The following is a 14,075-nucleotide window of genomic DNA, read 5'->3' on the forward strand; positions in this document are numbered from 1 at the left end:
ACTTCTTCTCAATAACCAAAAGGCCCAGGGTACTGATATTGGGCCTGTAGCATGCTGGGATGAAGGACTATCAAGTTTGTTCAACTGAATGACCTTGACCAACTTTCAAGGTCACAGGGGTCAAATGTCGTAAAATCTTCAAGCGACTTCTTTTCAATAAGCAAAAGGGCCAGGGTACTGAAATTGGGCCTGTAGCATGCTAGGATGAAGGATTACCATGTTAGTTCAAATGAATGACCTTGATCCACTTTCAACCTAATGTCCTTGTTCGACAATCAAGGTCAGAGGCGTCATATGTTTAAATCTTTTAATAGGTTCTTATGAAATCTTAAGATTACAAGTGTGAGATTAATAACAGGTGAGCGATGCAGGCCCATTGGGCCTCTTGTTTATTACATATACTGTAAAATCATAAATTTTCGTGGGACATTAAATTTCGTTTATTTCGTGGATAACAAGACTCCACAAAATAAAATCCCAACGAAAATATAAATTTGGTATGATATAGATAGGGGAAAATCAAAAACCAGCGAAATATAATGTCTTTGAAACAGGCTAGCATATGAAAACCACGAAATTTTAACTCCACGAAAATAAATGATTCTACATGTACAGTAGGTGGCTAAAACCATAACATACATGTGCCTACCAAGTTCATTACAATAAATTGAAGGGCGTAGATGTCTATAGCAGGTGAAGCTTGCTAATTGCAGGTCATTTAATTGGTATGTTCAGTTTCATTGAAATCAGTAATATGGCATTTATAGGATTATTATAAAATTTGCCCTTTGATATTCCGTCTTTGCGTATTGCTCAGTTATCTTCTCTTGAGAGCAGGTGTTGATTGTTACGTCATTGGTTTGTGGGAGAAAATTATGTCGTTTCTGAAAAATTGATGACGTTACTCTCACAAACAAATGACATAACAATCAATACCTGCTCTCAAGAGAAGATAACTCTGCAATACGCAAAGACGGAATACTGTCTTTTCTAAGAAGAAGTTTAGTCTTTTCAATAACTTGATGATCAGTGTATTTGGAGGAAATTCCAAAATCTTCTATAACCTGTGCCGATTCGATTATTTGATTGGCTTGGCAGGTGCATCTGTTGTCCACTGCTGTAAAACTTGATCTGTCATTGTACTTGACAGGTCCTATATCACTCACGCAATGACGGGTCATCCCTCATTTACTGGAAAAACATATGTTCTAAATGATCTATTTTTCTTAAGGCTTGGGTACCGGGTAAGAGTAGCCGATGGTCAAGCCATGCTGATATGGTCAAACAGTACATGACGTGTATAGCTGATCGACTAGTGGAGTACAATATCACCAACGTTGAATTGTATATCGACGTGTGGAGGTCTCTCAATGACCGCTTCCAGCAACGGTAAGAATCTGTTTAAAATACTGGACAGTTTACCATTCTTTTACTTTTACGCTTACTGAAGTATAAACACATATTTGTAAATATTTCAGAGTGTTTAACCCCAACATTGACCTACTGCGAGCCCCCTGGGGACCATTTTCCAAGGTTTCCTTTGCCTTTCCTTTACTGGTCGATCTGTCGGACTGGAGACAGAAACTGTCCGAGATTCAGGCGGAACTTCATAGCTCATCAAACTACACTGATGTTGTGTTTGTGGCAGATTTTCCAGGTATTTATAAAGTACACGTCTCATATTAAATTACATTCTGATCTTCATAGCAATTTTTTTCAAGCTTACAGTGCAAGTTAAAAAGCTTTCAATAAAAAAATATAAATATATTGAGAAGATGTTTTTTTCTGCTTTTGAGATGTTCCCTAGTGGCGTTCTCTACCACCTATTGTTTCTAAAGAAGTGACGAGAATTTTAGTTTGTGCTTGCTTGGGAACGAGTATAGGTCTAGCTGGGTATAAAAAGCACATTACCTGTCAACCCCGTTATCATTCTACAGCTGACCCTTTTGCAATTCAATATACTGTTCACCCTGATCGGCAACTGATATCAAAATCAAACACTAACCTGAATACTGTGAAACACCTTGGAGCTGGTTTGGTACCTCTTGGACATTATCAGAATTCCGCATTGTGTAGTACGAGGTAGGAGACAGCGGGATAGTTCGATTTTAAAATGTAACACTTCAGAAGTAAAACTTAACGGACTTGCAAATACAAATGTAGACCTGGAAAGACTTTGTCAAGATCTAGACTAGCCAAAATCAAAAATTTAATAACTAGATCCGTCCATACTTTAAATAACGTTTTCACGATATGGTCCAACCGTTTTGATCGTGTTAAACGAAAGTATGTTTTTCAGAAATAACTCTATTTTTGAGTGTTATTGTAAAATAACATACCTGTATTTGTTATATTGATCACGTATATCAATCATCGATTGATTACAAGCATTGGTTATTAATAAAATCAATAACTGCTAGTGCTATGTCAAAACAGCAAATTTCATACCAAATTTATGAACCCTCATAACTTGAATACTCGGATAACTCGAAGTTTTTTCACGACCCTGTCGACTTCAAAATAACGAGGTTCAACTGTACAATTGTTTGGCATAAAGAGAATTCAGTCATGTATTATAATCAACCCCAGGGTCTGCCCCACCCTTGCAGACTTAACCCCTGGGTCATAACTTTGAAACGGTTGAGATCCCCACCCCAAAACTAAAAATACAAATGCTGGGCAAAAAGAGACAAATGCAGTAATGATATTAGAATTGATCCTGGGGTCTGGCCACAACCCTGGGGACTTAGTTTCTGAGTCACAGCTTGGAAACAGTTGAGATCCCCACCCCATAACCATACATAAAATTGCTGGGCATGAAAAATCTAATACAGATATGCTACAAGGATTGGCCTTGGGGTCTAGCATATTCCCTTGGATCTCATTTGTAAGAATATTTTGCCATGATTGCTTAGATATCCAGGTGAGCGATACAGGCCCTCTGGGCCTCTTGTATTCAAGGTCACAGGGGTCAAATCTGTGTTGAAAACCTTTATACAACCTCTCCTGAATAACCAAGAGGCGTAGGGTGATGATATTGGGCCAGTAACATGCTGCAATGAAGGGCTACCAAGCTTGTTCAAATGAATGACCATCATCAATTTTCAAGGTCACAGGGTCAAATATGTTAAAATCTTTTAACAACTTCTGAAAAACCAAGAGGCCTAGCCTAGGGTGTTGATATTTCGCAAGTAACATGCTGGGATAAAGGGCACCTAAGTTTGTTCAAATGAATGACCTTGACTTATATTCAAGGTCACAGGGATTAAATATGTTTAAAACCTTTTAAACAACTTCACCTGAATAACCAAGAGGCCTAGGATGATGATATTTGGCCAGTAACATGCTGGGATAGAGGGCAACCAAGTTTGTTTAAATGAATGACCTTTACTTATGTTCAAGGCCACAGGGGTCAAATACGTTTAAAACCTTTAAACAACTTCTTCTCAATAACCAAGAGGCCTAGGATAATGACCAGTAACATGCTAGGATGGGGAAAAAATGTATTCCAAATGTAGTTTATAAATATATATTTATATGTAGGTGTGTTGTGCAGTATGAATCCAGTATCCATGTCTATCTGAGACATGCCCTTTATTGTTAGGTCAGGCCATTTCTACTGTACTCTGTTACCCCAGGACAACTGTCATTTTGAAAACCTGAGCCAATCAGCAAAGACCCTATTGTGACAGGGGAAATGACACCAAGTTACCAAAGCATCAAATGATGCACAAATATTGTTCAGATTCATTGATTTGATCAGTACATAATAACTTCTGATTTCAAGCCAAAAACAATTTGTTGTGTCCTACCTTATTGTATAACATCCTGTATCTCTCTACATTCTGACACGTTATGGGTATGTGATACAATAATCTCTGTCGATTTACTTTAACCCATTCACCCCTGAAGACACATTTGAACTCTTCCAATTCAAATGTTGGAATAGTTCATTATGAAATTTCAGGGGTGAATGAGTTAAGAATACACCTATCTACTGAGATTAAAAAGTGTTCAATGGTGTATTTGTTATGCAGGATTGACACTGGAGAACTATATACAGCCAGACCTGGGAAATACTAGCATCACTCTACTCAAGGGTGAGGTGATTGTGGAGATTGTGGACAGGAAACGTAACTACACACTGACTGAAGGACAACAGCTACAGGTACTGCTACAGCTAGGAATGAATAGGGGTACTGCTACAGCTAGGAACGAATAGAGGTACTGCTACAGCTAGGAATGAATAGAGGTACTGCTACAGCTAGGTAGGAATAGAGGTACTGCTACAGCTAGGAACGAATAGAGGTACTGCTACAGCTAGGAATGAATAGAGGTACTGCTACAGCTAGGTAGGAATAGAGGTACTGCTACAGCTAGGAACGAATAGAGGTACTGCCACAGCTAGGAATGAATAGAGGTACTGCTACAGCTAGGTGAGAATACAGGTACTGCTACAGCTAGGTAGGAATAGAGGTACTGCTACAGCTAGGAACGAATAGAGGTACTGCCACAGCTAGGAATGAATAGAGGTACTGCTACAGCTAGGAATGAATAGAGGTACTGCTATAGCTAGGAAGGAATACAGGCACTGCTACAGCTAGGAATGAATAGAGGTACTGCTATAGCTAGGAAGGAATACAGGCACTGCTACAGCTAGGAATGAATAGAGGTACTGCCACAGCTAGGAATGAATAGAGGTACTGCTATAGCTAGGAAGGAATACAGGCACTGCTACAGCTAGGTAGGAATAGAGGTACTGCTGCAGCTAGGAATGAATAGAGGTACTGCCACAGCTAGGAATGAATAGAGGTACTGCCACAGCTAGGTAGGAATAGAGGTACTGCTACAGCTAGGTAGGAATAGAGGCACTGCTACAGCTAGGTAGGAATAGAGGTACTGCCACAGCTAGGTAGGAATAGAGGCACTGCTACCGCTAGGAATGAATACAGGCACTGCTGCAGCTAGGAATGAATAGGGGTACTGCTACAGCTGGGAATGAATACAGGCACTGCTACAGCTAGGTAGAAATAGAGGTACTGCTACAGCTAGGAAGGAATAGAGGCACTGCTACAGCTAGGAATGAATACAGGCACTGCTACAGCTAGGAATGAATAGGGGTACTGCTACAGCTGGGAATGAATACAGGCACTGCTACAGCTAGGCAGAAATAGAGGTACTGCTACAGCTAGGTAGGAATATAGGTACTGCTACAGCTAGGAATGAATAGGGGTACTGCTACAGCTGGGAATGAATACAGGCACTGCTACAGCTAGGACAAAATAGAGGTACTGCTACAGCTAGGAAGGAATAGAGGCACTGCTACAGCTAGGAATGAATAGAGGTACTGCCACAGCTAGGTAGGAATAGAGGCACTGCTACAGCTAGGAATGAATACAGGCAGTGCTACAGCTAGGAATGAATAGAGGTACTGCTACAGCTAGGTGGGAATAGAGGTACTGCTACAGCTAGGTAGGAATAGAGGCACTGCTACAGCTAGGAATGAATACAGGCAGTGCTACAGCTAGGAATGAATAGAGGTACTGCTACAGCTAGGAATGAATAGAGGCACTGCTACAGCTAGGAATGAATAGGGGTACTGCTACAGCTAGGTAGGAATAGAGGCAAAGTAAACAGGTTAATATTGTATGGAGAAGTTAGACATGCTTGATGTAAGAAGTCTGGAACCTGGGCAAGATCTAGTGCTTGTAATTACATCAACCTTACGTAAAGCATCAATTCATCTATATGTATATAGAAATGTAGACATTATATAGAAATGTAGACATTATTAGAAATGTAGACATTATATAGGTATATAGAAATGTAGACATTATATAGGTATATCGACATGTAGACATTATATAGGTATACAGAAATCCATCACTTACAGAGGTGGAACGTTTCCTATCATGCCTGGGATAACATGCTTGACAGGTCAACATGGGCCTGATATTCTCCTACTGTTAAACTTTGTTTATTATTTTAATTCCAAAAAGAATCAGTTTCCCTAACAAGGTTTGACTGATTTGTTATATTTGTGAAGCTGCCTGCTGATGCCTTCCACAACGTCCATACTGTGTCATCGGAACCGTCCTGTTACATGTATATCTTCATCAACACCACAAAGGAACTCTTCATCCACAAGTTAGAGGAATACAGACATGCCATTAATGCATCAATCAATGGCACAGGTAATCTCCCTCAAAATCAATAGACAATAGCACTGGTAATCTACTTTAAAATCAAAAGTCAATAGCTAAGGGTGTTTTCCTCAATATCATGTCAATCAATGGAAAAAGGTAATCTCCCTCAAAACCGTGTCAGTCAATAGCACAGGTAATCTCCCTCAAAACCATGTCGGTCAATGGCACAGGTAATCTCCCTCCAGACCATGTCAGTCAATGGCACAGGTAATCTTCCTCAAAACCACACCAGTCAATGGCACAGGTCATCTCCCTCAAAACCATGTCAGTCAATGGCACAGGTAATCTCCCTCAAAACCATGTCAGTCAATGTCACAGGTAATCTCCATCAAAACCATGTCAGTCAATGGCACAGGTAATCCCCCTCAAAACCATGTCAGTCAATGGCACAGGTAATCTCCCTCAAAACCATGTCAGTCAATGGCACAGGTAATCTCCCTCAAACCCATGTCGGTCAATGGCACATGTAATATCCCTCAAATCTATGTCAGTCAATGGCACAGGTAATCTCCCTCCAGACCATGTCAGTCAATGGCACAGGTCATCTCCCTCAAAATCATGTCAGTCAATGGCACAGGTAATCTCCCTCCAGACCATGTCAGTCAATGGCACAGGTAATATCCCTCAAAACCATGTCGGTCAATGGCACTGGTAATATCCCTCAAAACCATGTCAGTCAATGGCACAGGTAATCTCCCTCAAAACCATGTCAGTCAATGGCACAGGTAATCTCCTTTAAAACCATGTCAGTCAATGGCACAGGTAATCTCCCTCAAAATTTATTCTAGATCCTAGATGTTTGCTCCTGGCATTTTTATATGTCTTACTATCAGATTTTATTAAGGTCATTACAGTATTATCTATTAACGCTAGCAGCCTAGCACAGCCCAGCAATGTCAGCTGGCAGATGTAACATGAAGTAAGGTTGTTTTTGCCAAAGAAAAGTGCATGATTTATAATATTATTAGTGACATTTCTTCTAAAAATCCACACAATTTTAAGGTAAAATTTAAACAGTTACACTATTGCTGATCAGTAGTCCATGTTCATGGATTTTCAATATACATAAATATGACTGCTTCCAGAATTAAAATTTGAAATACATATACCAGCAGGATTCTAGATGGACCAGAGTAGCTATGTTTATCATCAACAATTTTCTGTATTTTTCCGTTTTTGTTTTTTTTATCTGAAAAATTCAAAGTCAATAATCCATATTCAGATCTTGTAAATCTGACAAAGTCCAGCTGAATCAAGTCATTTCGGTACACATATATAACAACTAACTGTACATACGCTTACAACGTAGCTGAATTGACATCAATTTGTGGACAACTCGTACACATTTTACACCTTCGTGTACTTACGCTTCACTGGTCATTTCACTGACCGAGTACATACCGTACTAGTCATCGACATGAATCTATTCACAACCAATACTTCTACAGCAAACATGTTCAAAGTCAGTATTTTGGCATTTTCTCCTTCCCCCCCCCCTAGTTTTTCCTTACATAAATAATTTTCTCCATATTCCTCCAATGGAAAAAATGTGGAAAAATGTGGGAGGTCCTCATAAAAAAAAGAGACTTGTAGTGCAGGATTATTGTCTGCTAAAATGTCATAAAAAGATACATGTACAGTGGCATGAAAACCATGATAGCAGACACGTCATGATAATGAGTTGCCAACTAGTGCATAATCAGATTTACTCATGTCAATGTTAACTTCTTCATTAAGCTGGGGTTCTGATGAGATATTTCTATGCACTGATTTAAACAGATACAACTGGAGAACTGATGAAGCAGTTTGATGGTGATCCCTACCTCCAACACTACAGGGACCATCTGGCAGGCGAAGGAATAACGAAGAAGGAAAAGACACTCTGGCAGATAGCCACTCATTTTTTCAATCACCGATACAAAAAGTTTACCAGAAGGTAATTGGTTCATCTCAAAAAGTATCAAGTGAAGTAATGCAGGAAGGTTCCTAGGTCAAAGTCAAACTAAACTTGTGAATTATATGGATCTAACCCCCCCCCCCCCCCCCCCCCCCCCCCCCCCCNCCAAAAAGGGTCAAATTGGCTACAATTCAACTATCTTTTTCTTCAGACCCAGATATACTGGAATCAAGTACTCATCATGGATTGAAAGATTCTTAGGTGCTTTGCTGAAATTGTGAATTTCGTTGTCCAAGGGTCACCCATTCCCCCCTGGGGAGGGGGTAAAGTTTACTCAAGTTTACAGAGGGAACTATCATTTTGGGTATCGATGATTTTCAGTGGAATTCAAAATTCTTTGGAATTATCAGCATGTGATCGCAGTTTGAAGGTATGTTTGAATACCTGACTCAGCCCCAGGGCCGGAGGAGTTGGGCCAAAGGGATCAAATTAGGTAAAATTTCTACAGTCTTCTTCTTCAGACTCAGTGAGGCTGGAATTAATTACTCTTTGTTGATGAAAAGTTCTTGAGATGCTTTATCAAAAATTTTAATTTCATTTTCCCAAAGTCACCCATTCGCCCTGGGCAGAGGTAAGGTTTGCTATGGTTTATATTCCGTCTTTGCGTATTGCAGAATTATCTTCTCTTGGGAGCAGGTATTGATTTTTACGTCATTGGTTTGTGCGAGAAAATTACGTCGTTTTCTCAAAAATTGATGACGTTACTCTCACAAACAAGTGCCCTAACAATCAATACCTGCTCCCAAGAGAAGATAACTCTGCAATACGTAAAGACGGAATAGAGAAATAACACTCTTGGGTATATTTTAAAGGGGATATAATTCAAACCCGGTTGGAATTATTATGTGATTGCAGGTTGATGGTTACAAAATTAGAACCTCACTCAACCTTAGGGCTTGAGGGATGGGGCCAAAAGGGTCAAATTTGTTAAAATTACAACAATCAAAGTTCTTCAGACCCAGATATAAATCCTTTTCATCAATGGAAAAGTCCAAAAGTGCTTAATCAAAATGTGTTTCAAACCAACTTAGTTGTTCATCCATTCCTTTCTGGAGAGAGGTAAATTTTACATTGATACATTATTTAGTTCACCTTGTCAGAAGGACTGTCGACTTTTCCTTTAGAGCACTCCTATTCCTTAACTGCTCAAAGGATTTTGACTAAATTTGGCTTAGAGCATCCTTGGGCAAAGGGGACTCAATTTAGTATAAACAGAGGGTGCAACTCCCCTGGCAAAAATCCATCGCCTTCAATATGATTGGATGGATTTTGACCAAATTTTGTGCAGAGCAACCCTAGGCAGGGGACTCAATTTTGTATAAATATAGGGTGTGGTCCCCCAGGGGGCTGAGGGATGAGCCATATATGAAAACTTAAGGTAAATCTTAAAAAAATCCTTCTCGGTCAGTACAATTTGAGAGCTTTCAATCAAACTTGGTCAAGATCATCATTTGACATCGGGGACTCAATTTTGTATAAACTGAGGGTTTGAACCCCTGGACACAGAGGGGAGGGGCCCAAAAGGGGAACTTGATGTAAATCTTTAAATCCTTCTCCTTCAGTAGGATTGGAGGATTTTAACAAATATTTTGATGAACCTCCTTGGGCAAGAGGGACTAAATTTTTGTATAAATAAATTTGTGCAGGGACAGAGGGGTGGGGTCCAGTAAGGGGTACATAGTAATACATGATTAAAATCTTTTTCATTTGATTGGAAGGATTTTGGTTAAATTTTGTGTAAAGCATCCATTGGTAAACGGGACTCACTTTTGTATTTAGACAGGGTGTGGACCCCATGGGGCATATGGGCAGGGTCTTTTTCATGAAAATTGAGAAAAATCTTTAAAATTCTTTATTTCTGTACAATTGGAAGAATTTTAAACAAAATTTGTGCAGAGCAACCTTGGGATAAGGGGACAATAGTTTGTAGGAATGGAGGGTGTGGCCCCCTGAGAGCAGAAGGATGGGGCCAAATAGGCCAATTTGAGGTAAAGGTTGAAAATCCACCCCACTTCAAGGGGGCAGAATGAAGGGACCCTTAATGAGGGTTTAACAGATGTTGCTGAGAGACAGAGCGAATATTTTGAAATAAATAAATGTAGTTGCAATATTATATGAGAATATTTTTCCATGGTTGTTTATTATCAAGGTAAGCGATACAGGCCCTCTGGGTGACTTTTTTTTCATGTGTTTTTGCTAAAAAAAAACCCAGTAGAAGTGGGCCCTGGTATATTCAGATTTTCGTCTCCTTAATTGGTTCAAAGATGTCCTATTGTGCTGTTTTCAACGTGAGCTTATTATAACTCAGTATAAAACAAAAGGAAAGCATGTAGTGAATATGCAATTTATGTTAGTTTACTTAAACGAGTGATGTTGTAAAGTGATGTTGTAAATTTCAAGTTAAAATATAAATGAGAAAGGAAATTATTGAGAAACAAATCACTTTTCAATTGAAAATTACCTAAAAGAACCCCCTGACTTAAGTGACAATTGAATTTCTGTCATTTTTCATTCTATTACATATGCTTTTGAGGATGTACACCTCTGAGAAGTCAAAAAATTCCTGTATTAAACTTTTTTTCATATATTGATTTTTGGAAAAAGGAGATAATGGCATAGTAGAAAAATGCAAAAAAAACTATATGTCGGTATGTTCGTTTTTGTGCTATGATCGGTCAAAGATACCAATTTAACACAATATGTGATTTTAGGTGAATTTTCGGGTTTTGACCATTTGCAGAACAAATTCATACAATTTCTTCCAAGTGTGTTATCAGATATGTATGAATGTTTGTAGAATTGATAAAAATATTATTTTCTTTGAAACTATGGAAGTAAAATGTCTTAAACCTATTCATTTTACTCAAAAATGTGATTTTAGTTCCCCCTACCCCTTATTTTTTAATGAAAAAATGCACATTTTTCACCATTTTTTGCCGATTAAACGCTTGATATAAAAAAAATCCTGTAATAAACTTTTTTTAGTATTCAATGAATCAAAAGAAAATGTGTTTCTCTTTCTAAAACAGTCACAAAAATGGGGGGTCGGTGTGCTTCTTTTTTTGTCCCATTATTATTTGTGTTATTTTTCACCTTTTTCGGGGTCAAAAATCAAAAGTGCTTCAGTTACCCTAATATGTAAAAAAAAATATCAATAATATATAACTTTCCACTTTTTTGCATATTATTTTGATCATATTGAACATTATAAAGTTGTACAGCAAAATTGAACCTGCTACAATTAAAAATGGTGACACAATGACAATTTAAGTGATCAATCTAGTGTCAAAAAAGGTGAATTTTGGCCCTTTGTGAAGCGCAAGAAATTCACATAAATACACTTTTTCAAAATGGCCGCCAAAATGGTCATTTTTTAAAAATTCTTGTAAAAAATGTTCTACACACAACAGACATCTAGTTTTTTTTACATGTTTTTCAGATGTGTGTTTGCTATTATACCTATCATAATTTGTTAAATATTACAAAAACCCGTTGCACCAGATCAAAACGAGACTTGAACGTGACTGAAACCTCAGAAGAGTACATCCTTAATGTATACATGTTTTCAAAAACAAAAATGGTATTATTACCCCTTTTGGTACCCCTAAAAGGAGGTGAAAATCCAAATATACCGGGGCCCAAAAAAGGGCCTTATAGACACTCATCCTTTTGTAAAACATATCTGCATAAAACACTGACATCACAGAAAATCTGTAAGTTATAAGTCCCCCAAAGGTTCCCATATCTTCTATACTGCTTTACCTGGAGTAACCAGATTTGGTATGCAAGTATATCTTAGGATGGCGGAATGTCAAGTTCAAAAAGTTGGTCACTGTGACCTATGGTTTGACCTTTGACCTCATCCTTTGAAAATATTTGGCCTGGGCATATCTCCTATATTTCACCTCTGGTAACCAGATTTGGTGTACAAGTACATCATGAGATTGCCGAGTGTAGAGTTTCAGAAGTAGGCTACTGTGACCTATGGTTTGACTATCATCTTTCAAAAAGTTTGTCGGGGGGGGGCATATCTCTCCTAGTTTTTCACCAGGATTATCTGAAATCAGTATGCAGGGTTATCTTATGGGGAAATGTGCAATTGATAAAAAGTTGGTCAGTGTGAAATATGTTTTGACCTCTGACCTCAGACATTGAAAACCTCTATCCAAAGCTTAATGGGTCCTCTGCTATTTTTCCTGAAGTAACCAAATTTGGTATGTAGATAATTCCCGAGATGACAGAATTAACTGTATGAAAAGCGAGTCACTGATCTTTATTTTGACCTCTGGTGACAAGTATTGGATAAGTTTGTCCTATTCTATATATCAGGATATTTTTTTTACAGTGCTTTGATCATGAGATAGGTGAATTACAACTCGGTATATAAATAAATTACGGGATGCATCGTCAGCTCAAATAATAGCAACACAAGCAAATACCTATGTATCTTGAATACATGCTTGATTAATTTATGTCTTTCTGCAGTAAATGTATCATTATAGTTCTGCAGTAAATGTATCATTATAGTTCTGCAGTAATTGTATCATTATAGTTCTGCAGTAAATGTATCATTATAGTTCAGCAGTAAATGTATCATTATAGTTCTGCAGTAAATGTATCATTATAGTTCATTTTCTCTTGTTTCAGTTTTCTCTTCGTTCAAGCAGCCATAAAGAGCATTGTCTTTGGCGAATCTTTTGAGGATTTTCGCGAGTCTCTATACAGTTTTGAAGTCAACCAGAAACACCTTGAAGAATCTGTTCCCGAACCACACACTACAGATACACCGCCATAGACTACAATTCATGTGCAGACATTTACTTGTTTCCCTCATCATAACTAGTGTTTTGAATGTTTAGTAGCTAAAGATAGATCCCCTTTCATATTTGGTTTTTAGGCCACCTGAGACAGGTGACTTGTTGTGATTGCTTTTTGTCCATTTCCGTCCAGTCTTGTGTCATTCTTCATGCCTCCATAAACAGTATGGACGTTTTCGACTTTTTCATACCCAATGAACCAATTTCAATAGCATCTTGCAGGAAGGTTCCAAGGTCAAAGGCCAACCAAATTAGTAAATCATATGTATTTTATCTTGCTTAAATTTCAGCAATCTTCTTCAGACTGTGATAGGCTGAAATAAAAGACTTTTCATGTATAGACTGAGATATCCTAAGGTACTTCATTGATAATTTCATTGCCCCAAGGCTGCCTAATCCCCCCTGAGGAGGGTGTTCATTTTACAATAGTTTATATAGAGAAATAACACTATTAGGTATGGTTTTTTTATTTTCAGTGTGATATAATTCAAACTAGGTTAGAACTATCATCATTTGATTGCATTTGCAGTTTGATGGTATGAAATTAAAATCCTGACTTACATCCCTGAGAGGTGGGGCCAAAATGGGTCAAACAGGCTAAAATTTCAAAAAACATCTCATCAGTTCCTAATAAGCTAGAATCAAATCATCTTCATAGATAGACATGTCCTATAGTGCTTAATCAAATGTGAATTTCACTAACCATGGGTCACCCATTCCTCCTTGGAAAGGGGGCAAGTTTTACTATATTGCATAATTTTATTATATCAGTTTTTTCTGACAATTACCTCATATATATATTTATATATTCACTCCCCAACTTCATTATGTCAGGGTATCACACAGAAATCAGAATTCTACAGAATGTAAAAGATCCACCGATATCCCACTGCTAATGTCTGCAATACAGCTAATTGTACACTGATTACAGATTTCCACTGTCCACTTTTACTATGTAGAAATTTCTTAATGAAAGCTGAAATAAACATATTAACCATCTCGTTGCGAGTTTTAGTCCTTTTTTCTCCATTTTTCTCCATTTTATGTGCTAGATGTCACAATACCACAATTATGCTGTGATACTAAAACTGCCAG

At 38.0% G+C, this 14,075-nt stretch overlaps 1 protein-coding gene across 1 annotated transcript in view; it reads left to right on the top strand.

The window, feature by feature from the left end:
- Window positions 1-14,075, top strand: part of LOC110467012 (vitamin K-dependent gamma-carboxylase-like) — a 40,478-nt gene extending 26,403 nt beyond the window's left edge. The window contains exons 12-17 of the mRNA XM_021523873.1: window positions 1,232-1,389; window positions 1,479-1,657; window positions 4,038-4,168; window positions 6,047-6,194; window positions 7,986-8,142; window positions 12,811-14,075. Of these exons, the coding sequence (XP_021379548.1) occupies window positions 1,232-1,389; window positions 1,479-1,657; window positions 4,038-4,168; window positions 6,047-6,194; window positions 7,986-8,142; window positions 12,811-12,958 (921 nt within the window). The 3' untranslated portion in view covers window positions 12,959-14,075. The remainder of the gene's footprint in view (window positions 1-1,231; window positions 1,390-1,478; window positions 1,658-4,037; window positions 4,169-6,046; window positions 6,195-7,985; window positions 8,143-12,810) is intronic.

Source organism: Mizuhopecten yessoensis, unplaced genomic scaffold (assembly GCF_002113885.1).
Source record: "Mizuhopecten yessoensis strain PY_sf001 unplaced genomic scaffold, ASM211388v2 scaffold11153, whole genome shotgun sequence".
Taxonomy (NCBI): domain Eukaryota; kingdom Metazoa; phylum Mollusca; class Bivalvia; order Pectinida; family Pectinidae; genus Mizuhopecten; species Mizuhopecten yessoensis.